The sequence below is a fragment of the Anomaloglossus baeobatrachus genome, chromosome 1 (assembly GCF_048569485.1).
Source record: "Anomaloglossus baeobatrachus isolate aAnoBae1 chromosome 1, aAnoBae1.hap1, whole genome shotgun sequence".
NCBI classification, from domain to species: domain Eukaryota; kingdom Metazoa; phylum Chordata; class Amphibia; order Anura; family Aromobatidae; genus Anomaloglossus; species Anomaloglossus baeobatrachus.
Window position 1 is genome coordinate 300,535,237 of NC_134353.1, and position 22,472 is coordinate 300,557,708.

Below are 22,472 nucleotides of genomic sequence, written 5' to 3' on the forward strand. Positions count from 1 at the left end.
CAGGTCTCTGGGACCTGCATCAAGAATGGCATTCTCCATCCCACCTGGCCAAGTGTCCACCACTGGTTCACTGATTTCCTACATGCATATTGTGGCAAACAAACCCCAATCCCCAAGAAGGTGATCTGCTAGCGAGATCTCATGGAGACACTCCTTACAGCTATAAGAAACCAGTGTGCCTTGTTTGAAGCATTACTAGATATGGGCAAAAAACTGTCTTTTGTACTGAGAAACGTTTTAATATAAAATATAGATATACAGAGTTGTATAAAAATTGCTAAAATGAACATATAAAAGGGCATGTTCACACAGTAGAGTAGATGCAAAAAAATCTGTCCCTTATATCAGTAGAAATCACACAGACATCATTCAGATATTACAGAACAGATTTACATGCAACAAATCAACCCTGTGCAAGGATCACTTCAAGAAGTGACATGGGTAGCAGACAGTCGGGGGCTGGAGGCACAGAGTCCTTCTACATGAGCTGTAAAGAGGACCAGTCACTAGTGAAAAGTGGCCAGTTGTTGCTGTTATTTTACTCTTGCTGCTCCCCAAGTAATTAAACCTACAATACACTTCCAGAAATGTGGGCCTTTCCTTCTAGTGCTAATATTTACGGTATAGTCTTTATTAAAGGGAACCTGTCAGATGCAGTATGCACCCAGAAACACGAGCAGTTCTGGGTGCATATTACTAATCCCTGCATAACTGTATCTAGTAGTATAGATAAAGGGATTTTTAGAAACATTATTTCTAAAGATCCTTTATGATATGCTAGTGAGCGCAGGGACTAGTCGCAAGGGTGTTCTTTCCTGGTCTCATTCCGCCCTCTTAGCATGGTAGCACGCCCACAGGGCCATGCTAACATGCCATTCAATGCAGCATCACCAGCAGTGACAAGCGTACCTGTGTCCACGCTTCCAAGTACCCGCCACTTCCGGTCATACGTCCTGTGGGCATGCTACTATTCCAAGAGGGCGGAATGAGAGCAGGAACTAACACCCTTGTGCTCATTAGCATATAATAAAAGATCTTTAGAAATACTTTTTCTACAGATCTCTTTGAGCTACTAGATACAGGGACATTTAGGCAGGGATTAGAATAAGGCTATATGCACACGCTGAAGTCTTATCGCTTTTTTTGGTGCAGTTTTGTTATCAGCAAGTTCTAACTTTTGACTTCCCAGCAAAGTCTATGAAAAATCAGATTTGCTGTGCGCATGTTTCAAAAGGACGCACCCAGAGATCCTTTGGACAACACTACTGGATAGATTCGGTCTGACCTTGGAATAAGGGGTGTCAGTCAGTCACATTATGGGAGATGGGCTACAGGATCTGGAGTATTCTATGTACGGGGGAAGTGACCAGTGTGACTAGTCCTACATCACTAGCATATAATGAATGGCACACAAAAGTAATGTTACACACAAAATGCTTCATAACTGTACACTAAGCACTGTGCTGTAATGCAGAGATAAGCCAATTTAACACTATGGTGGTGGTTTGCCAGACTGTGGGAACTGATAGGTTTCCTTTAAAACCAACAGTTTTGTGTGCTACTATGTGACTACACCAGCACACTAGGTCCGTTCTTTACTTTTTCCAATAACCCATCTATAAATATGGCCAATAAAAGGCAGCACATAGAAATTATAGTGTTTCATTTGCAATAAGAAAATACATATGGCAACTGTAAAATGTGTCACTTCTCAGATTAGAGCATTAGTTTTCCAAAACACATCACTCAGTTTATGTCAGCATCTGGAAATATCTCTTATATAAAAGGGTTTCATGTTCTAAGTGGTCCACAATTAATGATACCATGGACTACAACATGACAGCTGCCGTTCTGTGGCGTCAGGAGACTGGACAGCGTCCGGTGTGTCTAGATTCACTGTCAGTGTATGGGACTTCAGATATTTCAAATGCCAACTGGTTACTTAGGGGTTGTGCAGGTAGGGGACGCAACTTACCGCTTGTGCTGTCTTCGGATTGTTCTGTCCCGCCACAGCTCTAAAAAATACAAAATCAATATGTTAATATGTAGTCAGTCAAAATCTGGTAGAGTTAAATGACTATTCCTGCTCTCCATGAATTAGGCGATGTGCACACGTTGAGCTTATGGTGCAGAAATTTCTGCACCAAATCTGCAGCTCGACAGAAAAAAAAAAAAAAAATTAATAAAAAAAAATAAAATGCTGCATTTTTGGTGCTTTGTGTGTTTTTTTGCATGCGTTTTTTTAATGCATTTGGTGTGGAAAAATGCTGCAAAAAACACATGCTACAGATTATTTTCTGCTGCAAATTTGCAACGGAAAAAAAAAGCAACATGTACCCAAAGCATCAGGATTCTCTGACTTTGCTGGCATAAGGTTTTGCATGCAGTTGGGTGACAAAACTGTACTCAAAAACGCATTAAAAAAAACCCAAGATAAAAATGCAGTGTCTCAGTTTGGCTATAACACACAGGCTCAGTACTAGTCAGCTTTATTTACCCCTTAACTTTATTTCATAATAACAATAGCCATCATTACTGCTCTGCAGGGGAATGAATAGACTAAAATATAAACAATGTCTAAACTAATAAAATCATAAAAACAACCATGGCAAAATGAAGAAAAAATAAATCCTCATGTTCTACTGTAATATAAAAAAAACAAAACATTCCCATACTGCTTATATACTGCTTTTACAGCGCAAGTGCATCCGGGCACTCTACAGCACAAGTGCATCCGGGCACTCTACAGCGCAAGTGCATCCGGGCACTCTACAGCGCAAGTGCATCCGGGCACTCTACAGCGCAAGTGCATCCGGGCACTCTACAGCGCAAGTGCATCCGGGCACTCTACAGCGCAAGTGCATCCGGGCACTCTACAGCGCAAGTGCATCCGGGCACTCTACAGCGCAAGTGCATCCGGGCACTCTACAGCGCAAGTGCATCCGGCATTCATTGGCCCAAACCTTTCAGACCTTGAGAGCCACATTTAGCTCCCACCCCTCATAACAGTAGTGACACCCAAAACGCCTATTACCGTATTACCAATATAATGAGCATAATGTATTCAGCATTCTACAGAGTATCTCACATTCTATACCATGTGTATATCCGGATTCTATAGCACATGTACATCCGGCATGCTATGTCGCATCCAGTATTTAATCGTGTATTTTCATCTGCTATTCTATAGCACGCATGTATCCTCAATTTTTTTCTTTTTTATTTACAATATGACAAAGAAATTGAGACATTTTGCCTTCATATAAAAAGGTGGGCTTGACAGTTTGCACCAGAAGACTATGATATTCTTCCCCTAAAGAACCTTCATGGGCTCCAAAATGTCTTGAATTTGGTATGATTTAAGTCCCCCAACCAGGTGTACCGCAAGTGCAGTGCGCTTTTTCGCTCGCCCCATAGACTTGAATGGGTGCGAGAGAAAGCAGGATCTCATTACAGTCGCAGCATGCTGTGATTGTTTTCTTGGTCCGATTAGGGCTAAGAAAATAAATCGCTCATGGGTGCTGGCACATAGGCTAATATTGGATGTTTTATCGCATTCCACTCGCACCGATTTTCATGCCGTGTCTCTTAGGCTTTATGAGTAGGCCCACATAAAAGAGCAGATCTGGATGCACATCATCTCTCCAACCCCAATGCCAGGGCATTGATACCAAATATGTTGGAGTGATCTAGTGTATTTGGTACATTACCAACAAGCATTATTAGAAATTAAAAGGATCTGTCCTATCTTGGACAGTTAGTGGGACCTACATCTACTATGTTTGCAGTGGACTGTAGTATACTGTATTGTGAGGGATACTGAATTGGGGAGGAGGTCTGAAGTGAGTAGATTGGTGCACATGTTGAGTATTTAGTGAGTTGTTTACCTCCGTATTTGTAAGGCAAAACCAGGACTAATCCAGTAACATCTGAAATATGTGACCAAGCATTGAAGTGTCACATATAATGAAATTAACACTACGCATTAGATTACCCAAAGAAAATAGAATAATCATAGGCTAATGACTGATCTGGTCAATCCAATAACAGGACTGAAATAGTGAAATGTATAAAACTGGACAGTGTTACAATGCGAGTGAGTCGCCTGAATGAACACGCTAGTATGACAATGTAAGAAATGCCATAAAATGCCAAGCCTTCTGGACTCGCCTTGTGAGTGACGGCAAGGACGCCCTGCCTTGTTTTAAGAGCAACACAGAAGGAAACAAGATTTCCATCATGAAGAGACAACATAAAAGAAACCTCTTGAAAAGCAAAACAAAAATGTACAGAGAATTGAAGCCATACTTTCTACTCAGCTCGGAAATACCAAGCCAAAACCAAATTGTAGAAACCTCATCAGTGTAAGTTACTGAACAAAGGTTTGCATAGGGAACGGTCCCTACAAATCAGCTGATTGCTCAAAACTATGTTCAAAGATTAGAAGGAGCTTCCCGAAATAAGTGACAATGTTCAGGGTATTAATAGCATCTCAATGTGGTCTCTGAAAGCGATTGATGGGAATTTATTGTATTTACGTCTATAAAACACATGAACGTCAGTCCTAATGACCGGCGTGCAGGAATAAGACATGACAATTCATGAGGCAGTAAACGCCAATAAGCCAGCTTTTAGGCTGTGGGCACTTCCGCAGCCATGCCAAGTATTAGCATGGCTGTGATTGGCCAGGGAAATCACTGTTAAAAAAATATGTGGGCTACAAATGAAAGTTAAATGGTAGTAAGAGAAGGATAGTAAGGCTAAGGACACACGGCAAGGAAAACAGAGCAAGTGGAATGCAATTAAAAATTGGACCAATGTTACTCTTCGGGGTCGCTCCCATGTGCGATTTTTGTCTCAGCCCTAATCGAAACAAGAAAACAATTGCAGCATTCTGTGGGTGGAATCCAATTAGTTTTCACTCGCACCCATACAAGTCTATGGGTGTGAGAAATATTGCACTGCACTCTCATTACAGCAGAGTGCAGCGCGATTTACGCATCAGCTGACAATGGAGGAGATGTGGATGTTAATCCCTCCCTCTCCTCCGAAGTGCACGCCTTCTCTGCAGCTGTGCTCCAATCACAGGATCGCATCACAGCGGCATGAGCTTGGCTCACGCTCGGAGCAGAGTGTCGTGATGCACTCGCAGTAATGCCTGTATGGCCCCATCCTTATATATACTAGGTTTCCTGGAGGACCACACTAAAGTCAGACTCTTTTGTGCCCACTAGTTAAAGGTTCATGAATATTCACTGCTTCTCCCACCCCCCCTCTGTGCCAGTGTCTGTGATTGGTTGCAGACTGCTATACACCCCCACCCCCACCCCCACTGTGTCCACGTCTGATTGGTTGCAGTCAGTTTGCTGTACAGTAGTGGTAGTGTAAAATGAAATAATTTATATGGTATTATCAGGATGGTAGGAGCCATGGATATTATTTGATGCAACAATTCCGGGCTTTACCTGGCTCATCCCGATTGTCATGGTGCGGTGGTAATATAAGGGGCTAAAACAAATGAATCCTAAGCCAAGTCAAGTGTTTATGTGTATGGAGGAGTGAGGAGAAGTCACTGATGATATCTATGGCAGTCTTATACTGAAGATATAAAAACTGTATATAAATACTGTTTCTAGTGGATGAAAACTCGATCAACCACTGAGATGATCTGGTTACTTGCATATTTTATGGTATCGCTATTTTGTTCCATTTAAAGGATGGGATGGGAAAGGATGCTTGTTCATCATGTTGGTCAAATCATCTTGAAAATGGATTTTCGGAATCTAACACCAACTGTTCAAGGGCAGCAAATCGTTGGCTTTCTTGACAGCAGTAAGAAAAAAAACAATTTAAAAAAATAAAATAAAATAAAATAAAATAAAATAAAAAACACTGTAAATATACCAATGTGGTCACACAATGAATATTTTAGCTGGTTCGAGGCATCTTAAAGAATTCCAAACATGAGAGCACTGCCTTATTAGGGAACAAACAATGATACTGGTCACAGTATCAAGCCAATTCTTCATTATTCACATCTAATATTTAGCTTTTTATTTTTGGTCTTTGGGTTCAGGCATTTCCCTGTCTGAAATAACAGTGCGTCCACAGTGGGAGTCGAAGCTGAAATATTTCACTGCTGCAGAATGATACTTGTTTCCCACACTACTGAGCTTCGCTATGTAAACCCTATACAGTATGTCACATACAGACATGGATCTACTCTGTTTCCAGGACTGAAATTAACCAAAGAAACAAAAAGCAAAGATTCCAATGAATGGAATATAGCAAATGGACTTGTCCGTCACTCTACTGTTTTCCAAGACTAAATTTAGAAAAAGGAATTTGCAAATATCTCCAAACTGAAGAAAAAGGGATGGTGTATACAAACGAAGAAAAACGGAACAGCACAACACAAAAGATACCCCAATCACTGTTAGTAATAAAATAGAGAAATAATAATGCGCCAAACAACCTTGTCTATGCAGGACAACCCATTGTTAAAAGAGCATCGGTCATCTGGTCACCTTATCAGAGCATATCGTAGAGACCGAGCACCTGATTCCAGGGATGTGTCGCTTACTGGGCTGCTTGCTGCAGTTTAGATAAAATCACTTATCCACTGTAGAGCTACCAGTTCTCTGACTGCCAAGCTCTGTATAACCTCGCAAACACCCCATACTGACAGCCAGAATAAGTTGTCAAATATTCGTAGAAGTGAGGTTATACAGAGCTACTGTAATTAAGAGGACTACGTAGCAGCAGATTTACTAGTCCTGTAGCGATAATCACTGGCTGATAAAATATCAATTTTTACCAAAACTACAGTGAGCAGTCCAGAAAGTAACCTTGCTGAAATCAGGGTCTAGTCTCTACAGTATGCGGTTCTCAGATTAGGTGGCAAAAACCTGGTGATCGATTCCATTTAACCCCTTCACTCCTGAGTCTGTTTTCACCAGTGTCACTTTATGAAATAATAATTCTGGCACGCGTCAAAGGATCCCAGTGATCCGGAGATTGTTTTTTTCGAGACACATTGTACTTCATGATCCGTGGTTCTTTCACGACAAGAATTGTTGCATTTATTTGTGAAAATACCAGAAATTTGGCAACAATTTTGAACATTTTGCAATTTTCAAGCTTAGAATTTGTATTCCCTTAAACCAGAGAGTTATGTCACACAAAATAGTTTCTAAATAAGATTTCCCACATGTCTACTTTACATCAACAATATTTTTTAAACAATTTGTTTTCTTGTTAGAAGGGTTCAAAGTTTATCAGCAATTTCAAATACCCAAAAGTAATAGCTTTGTAAAAATTACAGCTCCCAAACTGCTCAAAACTACATAGAAAAAGTTCATTAAATAGAGATGGGCAAATAGTAACTCTTAGGGCTGCTTCTCACTTGCGAGTTTCTCGCAGTAGAGCAATGTGAGAAAATCTCGCATTGGAATCGGACACATGTTAGTGAATGATTCAGCTCGCATTTGCGATTTTTTTTCTCAGTCCAAATCGGACTGAGAAAAAAAAAAAAAAATCGCAGCATGCTGCTTTTTTGCGAGTTTCTACTGCGAGTCTCTCCAATGCAAGTCTATGGGAGCGTGTAAATAATCGGATGTCACGGGACGGCACTCACACCATCCTAGTGACATGCGATTTTCTAAATACATTTCTCGCATGTTTCCTAAAACACTGGAAACGAGTGATGTCTCACAATGTCTGTCAATCACTATTCTCTGTCAGTCGGTCTCTCCCTCTCTATTCTCTCTCTGTCGGTCCGTCACTATCTCTGTCCCTCTCTCACAGTCTGTCGGTCATTTTCCCCTCCTCTCTCATACTCACCGATTCCCGATCCCCGGAGCCGCGCTGCACGGAATTCACACTGCTCCGGCAGCCCACAGGCGCCTATGATTGGTTGCAGTGAGACACGCCCCCACGCTGAGTGACAGGTGTCACACTGCACCCAATCACAGCAGCCGGTGGGCGTGTCAATACTGTGCAGTGAAATAAATAAATAATTGTAAAAACCGGCGTGCGGTCCCCCCAATTTTAATACCAGCCAGATAAAGCCATACGGCTGAAGGCTGGTATTACCAGGATGGGGAGCTCCACGTTATGGGGAGCCCCCCAGCCTAACAATATTAGTCAGCAGTCGCCCAGAATTGCCGCATACATTAGATGCGACAGTTCTGGAACTGTACCCGGCTCTTCCCGATTTGCCCTGGTGCGTTGGCAAATCGGGGTAATAAGGAGTTAATGACAGCCCATAGCTGCCACTAAATCCTAGATCAATCATGTCAGGCGTCTCCACGAGATACCTTCCATGATTAATCTGTAAGTTACAGTAAATGAACACACACACACCTGAAAAATCCTTTATTAGAAATAAAAAAACACTAACAAATTGCCTGGTTCACCAATTTAATCAGCCCCAAAAAGCCCTCCATGTCCAGTGTAATCCAGGATGCTCCAGCGTCGCTTCCAGCTCTGCTGCATGAAGGTGACAGGAGCTGCAGAAGACATAACGTGGAGCTCCCCATCCTGAGAATACCAGCCTTCAGCCGTATGGCTTTATCTGGCTGGTATTAAAATTGGGGGGGACCGCACGCCGATTTTTTTAATTATTTAATTATTTAGTTCACTGCACAGTATAGACACGCCCACCGGCTGCTGTGATTGGGTGCAGTGAGACACCTGTCACTCAGCGTGGGGGCGTGTCTAATGCAACCAATAATAGGCGCCGGTGGGCGGGGAAAGCAGGGAATACGAAATAGTTTAATGAGCGGCCGGCTTTTACTATTTTGAAGCACTATTTTTGGAGCACTGTGAACGCCGTGCAGCGCCGCGCCGGGGATTGGGGATCGGTGAGTATGAGAGAGGGCTGTTAAATTCAGTCACTCAGGGGATTAGCGGTCACCGGTGAGCCCTTCACAGGTGACCGCTGATCAGGACGCGGCACAGACAGAGCCGCAGCAGGACAATGAAGTCGGGTGAAGTTCACCAGAGTTCATTTTACAAGCACACTCCCAGAAAGCATTGTTCTCGTTAACCAAGGTTCCACTGTACTATTCCAGTATTCATCACAGCAAGAAACATGCATGGGTTCCTCACCGACTTGCAGTAGGTTTGCTATTCATGACAAATACCAGGGTAGTACTTTGAGATTTGTTACCAATAATCTGAACACGAATAGTTACTATTCGCCCATCACTATAATTAACTATTTAGGTATCTCACAGGAATTAAAGAAATGTGGAAGGAAAGATAAAAATTGTACTTTTTCTCCACAAAAATGTTGCTTTGACCAATTTTTGCAAGGGTAAAACAGGAGAAAATGCACCGTACAATTTGTTGTGCAATTTAATGAGTACCCAGATACCTCACATGTGGTAGAAATCAACAGTTTGAGCGCACAGCAGTGCTCAGAAGAGAAGGAGGGGTGAAGGGTTTAAATGCTTAGGAACACTGCACTTCATACAGCCCTATAAGTACTATTGGGTAACCCCAACCATCCATATGAGATTATGAGGAACCAATAATATTGTGGGATAACCATACTTGGAGTGGTATAGAAATATAGCATTTTTTGGATTAGACGAACTTTTCCTCCCAAAAACTAATGTCATGCATACAACTAATAAATCCTGTACACACACACACACACACACACACACACACACGTTAACACCTTCCGTGATATGGAGTCATAGGTTATCCATCTCTCAATATACCTGATAGAATTATAAATCAAGTTTTAATTTGATTTATTATGCACATCACCATTACTCACATACATCTTACCTGTTATAAAAAGTGTGCAGTAAATGGTGAATATATCAATAGGTAATATTAGGAGTTACTAGTTTTCAATTAATCAATACTATACAATTTATATATTCTTTAGTAAAATTAATTTCCTCACTTGATATGACATTCCCTTTTAATGTTCTGTTCATCACAATGCTTACTATTTATGGATCACATGTTTCTCACGTTTATGTACATTACAGCTCATGGGCATATATTTTATACACATGCTTAAAATTTTATTTTCCTATTTTCCTCTTCTAAAACCAGGGTGCGTCTTATGGTCCGGTGCATCTTATAGTACGAAAAATATAAAAGCGAGACATATTAAATTGTATACAGTGATTCATATAATATAGCATATATATATATATATATATATATGCTATATTATATGAATCACTGTATACAATTTAATATGTCTCGCTTTTATATTTTTCGTACTATAAGATGCACCGGACCATAAGACGCACCCTGGTTTTAGAAGAGGAAAATAGGAAAATAAAATTTTAAGCAAAAAATGTGGTCATGACACAGTTATGGGGCGAGGAACTGCTGCTGACACAGTTATGGGGGTAATGTCCCCAAATTCTCTACTAAAGGTACCCCATCCTGGTAATGATCCTCCTGCTTGTATATGATCCCAATCCTTGTATACATGTAGCTCATCCTGGTATAGCCCCCATCCTGCTATATACACTGTGTGCAGAATTATTAGGCAAATTAGTATTTTGATCACATGATAATTGTTATACATGTTGTTCTACTCCAAGCTGTATAGGCTTGAGAGTCAACTACCAACTAAGTAAATCAGGTGATGTGCATCTCTGTAATAAGGAGGGGTGTGGTGTAATGACAAACACACTATATAAAAGGTGTGCTTAATTATTAGGCAACTTCCTTTCCTTTGGCAAAATGGGTCAGAAGAGAGATTTGACTGGCTCTGAAAAGTCCAAAATTGTGAGATGTCTTGCAGAGCGATGCAGCAGTCTTGAAATTGCCAAACGTTTGAAGCGTGATGACTGAACAATCAAGCGTTTCATGGCAAATAGCCAACAGGGTCGCAAGAAGCGTGTTGGGCAAAAAAGGCGCAAAATAACTGCCCATGAATTGAGGAAAATCAAGCGTGAAGCTGCCAAGATGCTGCCACCAGTTTGGCCATATTTCAGAGCTGCAACGTTACTGAAGTATCAAAAAGCACAAGGTGTGCCATACTCCGGGACATAGCCAAGGTAAGGAAGTCTGAAAAACAACCACCTTTGAACAAGAAACATAAGATAAAACGTCAAGACTGGGCCAAGAAATATCTTAAGAATGATTTCTCAAAGGTTTTATGGACTGATCAAATGAGAGTGACTCTTGATGGGCCAGATGGATGGGCCAGAGGCTGGATCAGTAAAGGGCAGAGAGCTCCCCTCCGACAGATGCCAGCAAGGTGGAGGTGGGGTACTGGTATAGGCTGGTATCATCAAAGATGAATTTGTGGGACCTTTTTGGGTTGAGGATGGAGTGAAGCTCAACTCCCAGACCTACTGCCAGTTTCTGGAAGACAACTTCTTCAAGCAGTGGTACAGGAAGAAGTCGGTGACTACCTCTTGAAGCTCATCAAGAGAATGCCAAGAGTGTGCAAAGCAGTAATCAAAGCAAAAGGTGGCTACTTTGAAGAACCTAGAATATAAGACATATTTTCAATTGTTTCACACTTTTTTGTTAAGTACCGTATTTTTCGCTTTATAAGATGCACCGGAATATAAGACGCACCCCAAACTTAGACATAAAAAAAAGGTAAAAAAAAAGAAAAATGGGGTCCGTCTTATACTCCGCTGTTCTCTTACCGGAGGGGGGCAGCAGTGGTGGTGAAGCGGGGTCACAGGAGGCACAGGTTGTGCTGTCAGGCGCGGCGGGTCAGTGGCAGCGGGGTCCGTGGTTGCAGGCGCGTTGGCGTCTGCGGTGGCAGGAGCCGTGGGGTCCGTGGTGGCGGCAGCAGCGGTGGCGGGTGAGCCGTGCAACAGGCCGGTGCAGTGAGTGTCCGCGGTCCCGGTTCAGTGGTGTCAGCGACGGCTCAGTGGTGGTAGCGGCGGCGACTGCTCAGTGGTGGGAGCGGCGGCGACTGCTCAGTGGTGGAGCAGACGGATGCGGTGTTTTCCCAGTGTGTCCGCGGTCCCGATTCAAGTAATGGCGCCCGGAGCATGCGCAGATGGAGCTCTCATCCAAGGGCTCCACCGGCGCCATCATTTGAAAGTGGGACCGCGGACAACTGGTAACATGCTGCGCAGCCGCCCGCCCTGCATGCACAGAGTGGCAGCCAGCAGGTTGCCCGCCCACCCTGCGTACAAGCCGCCGGGTACCCGTGCTTGTGTGCGGTGGCAGCCGGGTACCCATGGCTGTGTGCGGGCGGCAGCTGGGTGACTGTGTGAGGGCGGCAGCCAGGTGCCTGTGTGAGGGCGGTAGCCGGCTGCCGCCTGCACGGGCACCCGACTGCCGCCCGCACACAGCCATGGGTACCCGGCTGCCACCGCACGCAAGCACGGGTACCCGACTGCCGACCCCACACAGCCACGGGTACCCGGCTGCCACCACACGCAAGCACAGGTACCCGGCCGCTTGCATGCAGCTACAGGCACCCGGCCACCCGATCGCCTCAGACAGGACCCCCCCAGGTACTGCTTTATAAGACGCACCCCCCAATTTCCTCCCAAATTTTTGGGAGGAAAAGTGCGTCTTATAAAGCGAAAAATTTCATTCCACATGTGTTAATTCATAGTTTTGATGCCTTCAATGTGAATCTACAAATTTTCAGAGACATGAAAATAAAGAAAACTCTGAATGAGAAGGTGTGTCCAAACTTTTGGTGTGTACTGTGTAACTAAATGTGTTAATATATTAGTGTAATTCCATCACATTACTATCATCACTATGTCACCACACACCAAGATAGTTCCACATTTCACCGCTCCACATACATCAATTAGTCCATTGAGTTGGTGCGCATGCCCTGAAGTGGCATCACTGGATGCCTAGGTGATGACAATCAGGGACGCATGCGTAGTGTACATGATGGCAGGAGATGCCTGCGTTGTACTGACAGCTACACCGGAATACCGCATTTCACATGTGAGGTGATGAACAACACATGCACGTTATATCGACTTGAGATTTTACTTCCTACTGGCACAAAGGTTCCGTCTATTAGTATTTCTGATTGGCCGCAGGTACTATATAAACCGTCCCCCTCCTCCCCAACACAGGCCTCCTGAGGAATATGACACAAAAAACGCAACACTGGCCTGTCTTTACTGGCCTGTACACAAAACAGAAATAAGAAAATAAAATTTTAAGCAAAAAATGTGGTCATGACACACTTATGGAGAAAGGATCTGCTGCTGACATTGTTATTGGGTAATGTCCCCAAATTCTCTACTAAGGTACCCCATCCTGGTAATGATCCTCCTGCCTTGTATATGATCCCCATCCTTGCATATATGTCCACCATCCTAGTATGTGCCCACATCCTGATGTGTCCCCATCCTGCTATAAACTTCCATTCTGATATGTGCCCACATCCAGGTACCGTATATGCCCCCATCCTGCTAAATACCCCCATCCTGGTATATGGCCCACAAAAAAAAAAAAAAAAGTTTATACTCACTCCTTTCCCTCACTCCATGCAGTATTGCTTGTCTTCCTGTCTGTGCCAGCAGCAGCGCCACTGATCTGTGTGGAGCAAGCGCATCGATCTCCACACACATCAGCGAGCCGGCAGACAGGAGGACATCGCGATGCTGCAGGGATTGGTGGCCGGTGAGTATACTTCTTCACTGCCCCCTGCGCTGATGATGATGCACGGGGGGCAGTGAATATAGCCACTCATGATCACTCCAGGCTGTAGTTGCTAGGGATGATCACGCGGGCCGGCTGTTAATTATGCACGCATCCCCCGCCCATCATCCCACCCATCTCTCAGCAAGAGATCATGGGCGCCGGGGTGCAGTGCATATGAAATGAGATAATGAGCGGGCCCATGTGGTCACAGTAGGCGCTGCTCATGCTGCCGATGACCGGCTCCACCCTAATTCCCCGTTCGGACTATAAGATGCACTCCCACTTTCCCCCAATATTTTGGGGGAAAAAAGTGCGTCTTATAGTCTGAAAAATACAGTATAATATATTAAAATTGGGAGAGACCACACAGATTTTTTTTTCTTTTTTATTACGGATTTAAATTTAAAAAAAAAAAAAAAAAAAAAAAAAAAAAAGGCCACATGCGGATCCTCAAAATTAGATAAATCGCCAAGATAAGCACATGGCTGGGGGCTGCAGCCTGTAGCCGTATGCTTTATCTGTGCTGAGTATCATAATATGGGGGGATAAATTGACACGCTGTGGATTGGGAAAAACGTACCGCTGGAGAGTTTACGCATCATAAAAAAGAAGCACAGTGGACATGAGATTTCAATTAACACAATCCTATTTCCTTGTACTGTAACAAGTTGCAATTCTGATGCAGAGAAACAACACGCAACATCGAAAACGCGAGTAACACTCATGGTGGACACGTACCTTTAGCATTGCAAACATGTCGAAAAAGACAGACCGCGAATTGCAAATTTCCTTGAAGAGAATCAGAATAATGGCAATCTGTTACATCTGAAAAGTGTCTCCAAGCCAGAGCTTCATTTTAAATCTGCCTAATCCTCATAAAATAGGTTAAAAAAACAAGAAAGAAAAATAAGGGAGTTGGGTTTTTTTTGCTGAAATTCTTGTGATTCAGCAGAAAGTTATTTCAGAAAGGGCTGAACTTATTAGACTTGTGTGTTATCTCCATAGTAATATAGTAAACAATACTGAACACATCGAGACATTGAACTCTTACTCGCCAGCTAAATAAATACAATAAAAAAGGAACTGTAGGACAGTAACTCACAGATAACCAGATATGGTTATACTCCGGATCAATCCTGCCGCAAGCATTTCAAAGTGAATGTCAGTTTACAGGGGTTATAAAGTCCCCCAAAAATATACATAACGTCATTAAAAAGAGCTATTGTTTTAAACGAGTTGTCTTGGACTTAAGGATTAGTGGGCCTATCCTCAGGATAGGTCACCAACATCTGATGTCTGTTCCGGAACACCCAGCACCTAGGCTCATCAGTTGTTCCCGCTCTGCGCAGTCCAGATATACAGTTGACAGCTCCACAACTGAGTAATGACTGCGACTGGGTACTGCATCTCCACCCTCTATTCAACTTAATAGGGAGCAGATGTGCAGTATCCAGCTATGGCAGCCGCAACAAAGTTCCAGCCTGCAGTAGCCTCAAGAACAGCGACGGGGAAGGGGAGGGGTGCCAAGTGTGACACTCCCACTACTGACGGGCAAGTGTCCTCGGCACTTGATCGAGCATCAGGGTGCTTGGGTACTTAGAGAATTTCGGGTGCTCAGATGTGTCGCTCACGGTACAGCCAACGCAAAGAACAGGCTAGGCTGCTTTCACACTTGCGTTCAGTGCAATCTGCCGCTATGGAGAATAGCGCAGTCCGTTAATACAAGTCTATGGAGAATAGCGCAGTGCGTTAAGGACGCACTGTAAAGCAAGTGTCTGAGTTGCATCCGCTGGACGACGCTGAGTCGTTATTTTGACGCAGCGCCGGCGGAGGGAACGCTACATGTAGCTTCTTTGGGTTGTTAGAATCCGCAAAGATGTCTAATTATTGTCTATGGCGATGATTCAGCTGTCACACTGCTCTGGCGGCTTTTCCTCTTTTGAAAATGCCGGACGCTCATTATTCTCTCTTGTATTCCCTGCTTCCCCCGCCCACTGGCGCCTATGGTTGGTTGCAATCAGACCCCACCCCCCACGCTGAGTGACAGCTGTCTCACTGCAACCAATCACAGCCGCCGGTGGGTGGGTCTATATTGTGCAGTAAAATTAAAAAAAAAAAAAAAAAAAACACGGTGTGCGGTCCCCCCTAATTTTGATACCAGCCAAGATAAAGCCACACGGCTGAAGGCTGGTATTCTCAGGATGGGGAGCTCCACGTTATGGGGAGCCCCCCAGCCTTAACATTATCAGCCAGCAGCCGCCCAGAATTGCCACATCCATTAGATGCAACAGTCCCGGGACTCTACCCGGCTCATCCCGGATTGCCCTGGTGGGGTGGCAATCGGGGTAATAAAGGAGTTAATGGCAGCAGCCCATAACTGCCACTAAGTCCTAGGTTGATCATGGCAGGAGTCTATAAGACAACCCCCCCACAATTAACCTGTAAGTAAAGTAAATAAACACAAAACACCCAAAAAAAAAACAACCTTTGTTATTTGGAATAAAAGACAAAAAAAAAAAAACCCTCTTATCACTTTATTAATCCCCAAATACCCCTCCAGGTCCGGCGTAATCCACATGAGGTCCCGCAACGCATCCAGCTCTGCTACATGAAGCTGAATGCTCTGTCAGCTCCATGCAGCAACTGAAGTGAGCCGCGCAATAAGCTGTGCCCTCATTCAGGTTACCCGTGGCCACCGCTATCAGATGGAGGACTTCAGCTGTGGCCGCGGGTCACCTGAGTGACGGCACTGCTGATCGCGTGGCTCACTACGGTCACTCAGGGGATTTGCGGTCACCTCTCTCCTCCCGACCGCAAAACGTTCTTTTACAGGAATCCATTACCTTTATTAGCACACTATTCGCAACGCATCCGTCACATGCGTGAGCAGAGACAGAATTGGGAGGTGGCAGGCACACAGCCCTGGGTTGGTAACAGCACAGGAGGGTGTACACAGCAGCACGGGGGGGGGGGGGGGGGGGGGGGGGAAAGGGGGTTGCACACATGACTGGTTTGGTGACAGCACTGGTGGGCGTACACAGAACTAGTGGGGTACACAACACTGGATGGAGGACACACAGCACTAAGAAGGCAGGAGTCACACGGCACCGTAAAGCTTGTACAGCAGGGAAGCCGGTAAAACCCCCTGCTTCTCTTTTTCTGTGGGACGGGAGCGCAGCACATCTCACGCTTACCCCGCCCCACAAAGTACTTCCCTCGGCCACGCCGGAACAGGCCAGTGTGCTGAGTACCTATGGTATGTGCACCACAAATTGTGATTTAAAGAGCCACCAGCAGACAAGACTGTGGCTGCCGCCCCAAAGCACTGCGGTCTCCAGGAATGTGCCCAGGGACCGTATAAAAAGTAATCGCAAAACCGCTTACAGTCAAAGAAAATCCAAGTCATTATCTCAGAAAATTAGATTATATTGAGACCAACTGAAAAACTGATTTTAAACTCAGAAATGTTGGCCTACTGAAAAGTCTGTACAGTAAATGCACTCAATACTTGGTTGGGGCATTACTGCCAACACCTTGGAATGCTGAGCAACAGTCCAGTTCTTTTTCTCCTTGGTCCCAGTAAGGATGTATTGGTCATGAGTGGCTTGACACAAGGAATGCAACTGTTGTAGCCCATGTCTTAGATATGCCTGTGTAGGGTGCCTCTTGAAGCACTGACTCCAGCAGCCGTCCACTTCCTTGTGAATTGCCCCCCTGATTTTTTTTAATGGCCTTTTCTTAACAATCCTATCAAGGCTGCGGTTATCCCGTTGCTTGTGCACCTTTTTCTACCATACTTTCCTTCAACTCAACCTTCCATTAATATGCTTGGATACAGCACTGTGAACCAGCAGCTTCTTTAGCAATTACCTTTTGTGGCGTACCCTCCTTGTGCAGTGTGTCAGTGGCTGCCTTCTGGTCAAGTCAGCAGTCATCCCCATGATCGTGCAAGTCTACTTGAACCAGGGCAAAAGGGACCATTTTAAATGCTTAGGAAGCTTTTCCAGGTGTTTTGTGGTAATTATTCTAATTTTTTGAGATAATTACTTTTGGGTTTTTCATTGGCTGTAAGCCATAATCATCAACATTAACAGAAATAAACACTTGAAATAGGTCACTCTTTTCGTTAATGACGTTATATAATATATGCATTTCCATTTTTGTGTTGAATTATTGAAATAAATTAACTTTTTGATGATACTCTAATTTATTGAGATGCACTTTTATATTAGCAAATGATATCACTTCAAACCGTTTCATACATTTTTGTTTGTAGATAGTCATAATGGCGCCTCTAAGTTAGCATAGTAAGGGATAGGCTACCAGGACAGACTCGTGTGCTGCTCCAACATATGACCGTATATTAAATTACAGATTCATTCTGAGCCATACTTTGAAACTAATAGAATGAAGAAGATTCAGTATAGTGTGCTTATCCCCAAGAGAGTTGCAGCACCAGTCAGGGGCCAGGATTGGCATAAGTGATCGCAACCGCCCCCGTCGTTTGTGTGTCACGGGCAATTAGTTGCCCGTGGCGCACAAAGTCGTTAACCCCCCGTCACACGTACTTATCTCCCGGGCGACGTCGCTGTGGGTGGCGAACATCCTCTTCCTGAAGGGGGGGGGACATTCGGCGTCACAGCGACGTCACACGGCAGCCGGCCAATAGAAGCGGAGGGGCGGAGATGAGCGGGACGTAAACATCCCGCCCACCTTCTTCCTTCCGCATTGCCGGCAGGCCGCAGGTAAGCTGTGTTCATCGCTCCCGTGGGGTCACACGGAGCGATGTGTGCTGCCACGGGAACGACGAACCACCGGAGCACAAAAGGAGGGGACGATATTATGAAAATGAACGACGTGTCAACGATGAACGAGAAGGCGAGTATTTCTGCTCGTTCATACGTGTTACACGGTACGATATTTCTGACGATGCCGGGATGTGCGTCACTAACCGATGTGACCCCCGACGACATATCGCCAGATATATCGCACCGTGTGACGCCAGCATAAGTCTGTGTGTACACAATGAGTTTTTGATGCTGCGCATCTTCTCTGCATCGAACACACAGAGTCTTACCGTTCCAGCAAAGTGGTTGGGATTTCTAGATCTCTAACACCCACTGTGCTTTTCTTTTTACTCAGCATAAACTGTCCTGCAGTGCCTTCCAAATACGCAGAATGTCAATTTCTCTTGGTATGCTGCAGATTTTTCCCATAGACTTGCATTAGATGCAAGTAAGGCCACATGAAAAAATAAAAAATGCACATCGTTAATGCATTTCCATGCAGATAAAAAAAATAATGTAATCTGCACATGGCTATCAATGAAGTTGTCAAAGCCAAATACCAGGAAGTATCAAACACAAAGCATTTGTTAAAAACATGATGTACCAAAAAGAAAAACAAACAAAACAGCATCAGAAAATACACAAATGCACGGAAAAACTTACAAGTAACCTAATTTACATAATAAGGGCAGAAATTCTGCATCATGAAATACTTATTGTGAGAATGTAGCCTTCGGCCATGTACGCACACTGAGTATTTGGCAAATTTTTAACTCTGTTAACCAAATTTATTTTTTACTGACAGGGAAAACATGGTCTGTCCTGGAATTTCTGCACAGTTGGTACTTAGGAATTGGCAAAAGTCCATACATTTTATTGCAATTTCACTTGATTGCTACAGGTGCTAGGGACTCAAGACAGTCCACATCAAATGGGACGTCACAGCGGACTGGTGCTGCGCTCACTTCTCTGCAGGGTCTATTAGTTCTCCTAGTTCTCCTGGAAGAGGACATCAGGGGGCAGCGTAGCAGTTATTTACGATAGGTTCTTGTAACACCGCCACCTGAACATATCTTGGCTGATAGAAGCTGTGGGAGAGGTGAGTGCAGCTCCAGCATTCTTCCTTCTGTCCTCACGGCTACAGCTAATCGATAAACAAAACATGGTCAGGGGCAGAAATGGAAGCAGTGAGTTACGTCAGGATAACTCCACCAGATTCCAGAACCATCCTCAAATAATCATCAAAGGGCCAGTGATAGAAATTGTGTGAGTGACATCAGTGCCGCCCCCTGATAGTGATTCCTTTGAGGATGATGCTAGAAGCTGTGGGGCAGTGCTTGGTGTCACTCATTGCTACCATCTATGCCCCCTGATGATGTGTTTCACAATTTGAAGCGGAGGCAGCAGAGATGGAAGCTGTGGGAGAGAGGAGTGCAGTGCCAGCATTCTGCTTGTATCACTGTGGATCCAGGAATTCCTCAGAGGGTGGCGTTGCAAGAATCTGTAGTAAGTAACCTCAGGGGTGCCCCCTGATTATGTCGTGTTCCAGCAGGGGCGATAAATGCTGCAGGGAAGAAATTGTAGCCCTAGTCTCCTGTGATGTCCCTTTTAAGACTCCTTCCAAACAAAAAACATTACAGTAAAGCAATGCAAGAAAAAAAAAAAAAAAAAATCAATCATACGAGACAAAGAAAGAAAGAGAGAAAGGAAAGAGAGAAAGAAAGAGAGAAAGAAAGAGAGAAAGAAAGAAAGAGAGAAAGAAAGAGAGAAAGAGAGAAAGAAAGAGAGAAAGAAAGAGAGAAAGAAAGAGAGAAAGAAAGAGAGAAAGAAAGAGAGAAAGATCTATATCTATCTATCCCTCTATCTATCCCTCTATCTATCCCTCTATATCTATTTTAAGTACTGGACTAGTAAATATATTTATTCGACCAGTAACTAAAATATATAACAGATCACACACACAAGTTTGGTATTTCTGTAATTTTACTGGTCTGGGGAATTATGTTGCCAGATCAGATTTACCACATAATGAAAGAGGTAGTCCTAAAACATGTCAACATTTTCAACCATTCCATGTCACTTGGAATTTTTATCCCAAACTCCATAAATTATCAAAGAAAAAGAAAAAGAAAAAAAAAAAAAAAGTTATGGTTGTTTGAAAAAAGGAAAAAAATAATATATATATATATAAAAAAAAAAAAAGTGGCTGCATAGCTAAGGGTGTAATGCGTGTGTGCCAGGTGATGTCCACTAGGGTGTCTTCACAGTGTTAGCTGTAAACACTCCATGTTAGGTTAGACAGGAATGTGGTGTGTGTATAACATGTAACGTTCTTCTGTACCCAGTCCTTTCACTCTTAATAAAATCCATACGATCACCGGTGAGTGATCTTAGCAATGTTTTATCTAAAGTCATTCTATCAGTGTAACCCTCGTATATGACGTATATGTAAGGAGAGATGGACAGGACTGAAAAGCAAGGCAGAGCCAGTACCGGGAGGATGAGGTCAATGGGGGATTCAATTCCTCCCTGGACCACTTGCACTTTATCTGACCTTTCACAAACCAGCCTGTGCTATCTGAGATACTAAAAGGAGGGGTTAGGGTCTGGTAATTACATTACAGAAATAAATACATTGAAATAAGTCAAAAACAAAAAATTAAAAAAAAAAAAAAATCGCTTTTAACCCCTTCCCCGCTTTCATTTTTTCCTCCCCCTCTTCCAAGAGCTATTTTTTTTTTTTTTTTATCCGTCCACAGACATATGGAGATATGTTTTTCATGGGACGAGTTGTCCTTTTGCATGCCCCCGCTCATTTTATATGATGTACTGGAAAAGCAGGAAACAAAAATTCCAAGTGCAGCATAAATAGCGGCACAAAAAGCACAGTAAGCATTTCTTGTTTACCATGTTAAATACATGGTAAAACTAAACTGGTAATATGATTCTCCAGGTCAGTACGATTGTGCAGAGGCCAAACATGCATAGCTTTGCATCTTAACTGGTGGAAATCAGTAAAATATTACTATTTTGCCTGTGTCATAACTGTCCGAGACCAGTAACACTTGACATGTTGGAGGCAGGGGCTGCGTGAGCATTTTATTGTCATGAGCTGACGTTTTTTGCACATAACACTTTGAGGTAGATACAATTTTGATTGCCTTCTTGTAGTGTGGTGGCAGGCGGGGAAAAAAAAATATAAATATATATAGTAATTCTACTTTTTTTCCCCTCATTACACCATATACTGTTCAAATTCATTTATCGTATTTTTCGCTTTATAAGACGCACCTAATTATAAGACGCACCCCCAAATTTGGTGAAGGAAAAGAGAATTTGGTTTTTTTTTAATGTTAAATGGGGTCCATCTATAATGCCAGTGTCTAATAAGTCATATAGGGTATATGTCCCTCATAGCCCCCCATCCTAAAATTAGCCCCCCGTTAATCTGGATATGGCCCCCTTATATTGAATATAGCCCCCTTGTGCTTGGACACGTGCCCCTGTGCTGCCCATGGCCCCTATAGATGGTACACCACCCCTGTGTTAGATATGCCCCCCATATGCGCCGCCCATGGCCCCTATAGATGGCACACCTCCCCTCTGTTAGATATGCCCCCCATGTGTGCTGCCCATGGCCACTATAGATGGCACATCTCCCCTGTGTTAGATATGGCCCCCATGTGTGCTGCCCATGGCTACTATAGATGGCACATCTCCCCTGTGTTAGATATGCCCCCCATGTCTGCTGCCCATGGCTACTATAGATGGCACATCTCCCCTGTGTTAGATATGGCCCCCATGTGTGCTGCCCATGGCTACTATAGATGGCACATCTCCCCTGTGTTAGATATGCCCCCCATGTGTGCTGCCCATGGCTACTATAGATGGCACATCTCTCCTGTGTTAGATATGCCCCCCATGTGTGCTGCCCATGGCTACTATAGATGGCACATCTCCCCTGTGTTAGATATGCCCCCCATGTGTGCTGCCCATGGCTACTATAGATGGCACATCTCCCCTGTGTTAGATATGCCCCCCATGTGTGCTGCCCAT

General features: G+C 43.8%; 1 protein-coding gene across 2 annotated transcripts in view; it reads right to left on the reverse strand.

The window, feature by feature from the left end:
- Positions 1-22,472, reverse strand: part of PDLIM5 (PDZ and LIM domain 5) — a 256,555-nt gene that overhangs the window by 123,507 nt on the left and 110,576 nt on the right. For both annotated transcript variants that reach the window (XM_075351036.1, XM_075351045.1), the window contains exon 4: positions 1,976-2,015. In XM_075351036.1, the coding sequence (XP_075207151.1) occupies positions 1,976-2,015 (40 nt within the window). The remainder of the gene's footprint in view (positions 1-1,975; positions 2,016-22,472) is intronic.